Genomic DNA, 2,686 nt, shown 5'->3' on the forward strand with positions numbered 1-2,686 from the left:
GTTCATTATTTCAGTGTAGATATCTGACAAACCTTCAGACGAACAGACTGAATCTTTCCTGATAACTGAAGTCTGGATGTTTGTGAGTGTCAGTGTCAATATTAACCCTTCAGATGGACTCTGACTGATCGACTGTCACAGACTGATTACAATGTCCCTGATAACTGAACTCTAGATGTGTGTAAGTTCGTTTGTAGAGTCGACAGGGACACAGACACACGACTCAAAGTCCACAAACTGACGGATTTTAAATCTTCATGTGTACACACTAAACTCAGATGAAACCAAACTGCATTCTGGGAAATCTACCAGACTTTATTTTACATTGTGTAGTTTGATGATATCAGTATTTCTTGGGCTGTGATTGGCTCAGATGTTGCAGCCGTCGGTATAGCAGCAGGTCCAGTCAGGTCGCTGACAGTTCTCCAGTGTAGTGCAGCCTTTCTCTCCACTAGCTGCAAAGACAAACAGGAAATGCATAATCAGAGCGCTGACACGTGTCCGGAAAGATTAGCAACAAGATTTTAAAATAGATTTGTTTTTAAAACTGTAGTGTGTTGTCAGAAAGATCCAGCTGTAAATCTAGTCAAATCCTGACAGACACACCTGAGGTAAACACCTGCATATGCTTCATAGGGGCGTTAGCAGGTAGAGGACTTACCTCTGGTGTAGCAGGCTTGTTTGACTGGGTTGCTGCAGTCCAGCAGCATGTTCCTGACCCACACGGAATCCTCACCGTAACACTTGATGTTATACGCCTGAACTGCAAAAGAAACACACCTGATGAGGTCACAGCTGAGATGCACCTGAGCAGCTGTTTGATTGGACATTGATAAAGCTGAGATAAGAGATGATAAAGTTATAATGTCTGAACATGACCACCCGAGTCTGTTCCAGAGGTCAGCTGTTGATGACACAGTGCGGACAGGTATGTTCCTGAAAAATGTTTACGTCCTAATGTCAGAGCTGGTTCAGAAAATGTGTGAACGGGAGGTAGCAACATGTTTATGTAAGTTGTCACAAATCTCAAAGTAAAACTATCAAATCTGGCGCCCCTCAGGGATCTTGTGTCGGGCTGCCCCCTTCACACTGGACATTAATGATTAAATAGATTCCTCTAACTTTTTACACAAAGTTCTATTCAGTGATGAAAGAGATTTATAATCTTACAAAAATCTTAATGACCTTCAAAATATTCTAAATGAGGAACTGATGAAGGTTTAAATATGTCCTCAAATATAGAAAGACAAACTATTATTTTTCAGTCCAACAGAAATTAAAATAATGTTTAACATATATCAGAATAAATAAATAAATGAGGTTACTGAGAGAATTAATCCATTTGAATTAAGTTTATACATTTAGTTTTTTATTGTAGTCTCATATAAATGACCGTAACATTTTATGATCTGCACATGTTCGAGTTATCTTGTGAGATTGCAGAAGTTATATGTGTCATATCCTGGGCTGTGGCAAATGCTCTTACTGACTCTCTTTTTCACAGCTACAGTTTTCTGAAGGTCAGTGAATGTAACATCTGTCATCTGAGTGTTGTATTTCAGCGCATCAACAGACTCTGACATTATTGTATGCTGTAAAGCCCTGTGAGGCATATTGTGATTTGTGATATTGGGCTTTATAAATAAAACTGATTGATTGATTGATTGATTGATTGATCCTTCCTCACACATATGACTAGAACACTAGACCTGAACTTGAGACAGGCACAGGAGAGCGGAACATGAGACTAGAACACCAGACCAGAACACGAGATGGAACATGAGACCAGAACATTAGACGTGAACATAAGAGTGGAACACGAGACCAGAAGACGAGACCAGAATAAAAACCACCTTGTAAATGGTAAAACAACAACAACAACAAAAAACCTTTGTAAATGCTAAAACAAACAAACAAACAAACAAAGAAAAACAATGTAAAGTGAAATGTAGGAGGTTTGTTGTGGTCTGCGGAGGTGTACAGGTGGAACGAGAGTCACTGTTCTTGTTCTGTGAGTTAGCTGCTAACTGCTAACAGTTAATTTTTAAATCTCCCAGCGGTGGGTGGCACACATAACACATTGTCGAAAGTCACACCTGTCCTGTTGGTGGTCTGTTTCATACAGAGAGCAGTTTGGCTCTGTCCCTACCTGTAATAGTACCTTTAAGATGACACCAGTCTGTTGATCGTAGTTTATAAACAGTTTTAATTTTATACTTGTTTTTAAGATCTATACACACTGTGTGTGTTTTGAGAATCTGTGTTTTGCGATTGTTTCTAATTAGTGTATTGCGTTGTCTTGTATGTGGAGCCACGTCGAAGAAGATTTTCTGTTACGACAGACAATAAACTTTTCTGAATCTGAATCTGAATCTGAAACACCTCATGGCCAGAAAGCACAACAACATGATATTATCACATTGAACAGGCAGTGTGAAAGAGACTAAACTTTTGGTCATGCTGCTGTCAGACTGATGCTACTGCAGCATCCAGTCTCTCAGCACCAGATTCATGCTGTAGGACATATGACCCGTCAGCTCTTTGTGTACTTTGACTCACTATTTGATGAGTTCATCACACATTATCACTTTGTACATACAGAAACATCAGATGAGATGTTAGAGAGTGTGTGTGTTAGTGTACAGATTAAATGTTAGAGTGAGTGAGTGAGTGAGTGAGTGAGTGA

At 39.5% G+C, this 2,686-nt stretch overlaps 1 protein-coding gene across 1 annotated transcript; it reads right to left on the minus strand.

Moving 5' to 3' along the window:
* Positions 1-294: 294 nt before the first annotated feature.
* On the minus strand, positions 295-845 carry wu:fj16a03 (uncharacterized protein LOC335475 homolog). The gene is made up of 2 exons (XM_050039712.1): positions 662-845; positions 295-455 (listed from the first exon to the last, which is right to left on the minus strand). Exons 1-2 carry the CDS (start codon positions 828-830, stop codon positions 370-372), a joined length of 255 nt encoding a protein of 84 aa, XP_049895669.1. The 5' UTR covers positions 831-845; the 3' UTR covers positions 295-369.
* Between the last annotated feature and the right edge of the window lie 1,841 nt (positions 846-2,686).

This window comes from Epinephelus moara, unplaced genomic scaffold (genome assembly GCF_006386435.1).
Source record: "Epinephelus moara isolate mb unplaced genomic scaffold, YSFRI_EMoa_1.0 scaffold2509, whole genome shotgun sequence".
Taxonomy (NCBI): domain Eukaryota; kingdom Metazoa; phylum Chordata; class Actinopteri; order Perciformes; family Serranidae; genus Epinephelus; species Epinephelus moara.

Excerpts from the sequence above, each read along its gene's own strand:
- wu:fj16a03 (XM_050039712.1), bottom strand. The coding sequence starts at position 830 with ATGTCCAATCAAACAGCTGCTCAGGTGCATCTCAGCTGTGACCTCATC. Across the intron at positions 456-661 it reads ACAAGCCTGCTACACCAGAG|CTAGTGGAGAGAAAGGCTGC; the intron begins GTAAGTCCTCTA and ends TTGTCTTTGCAG.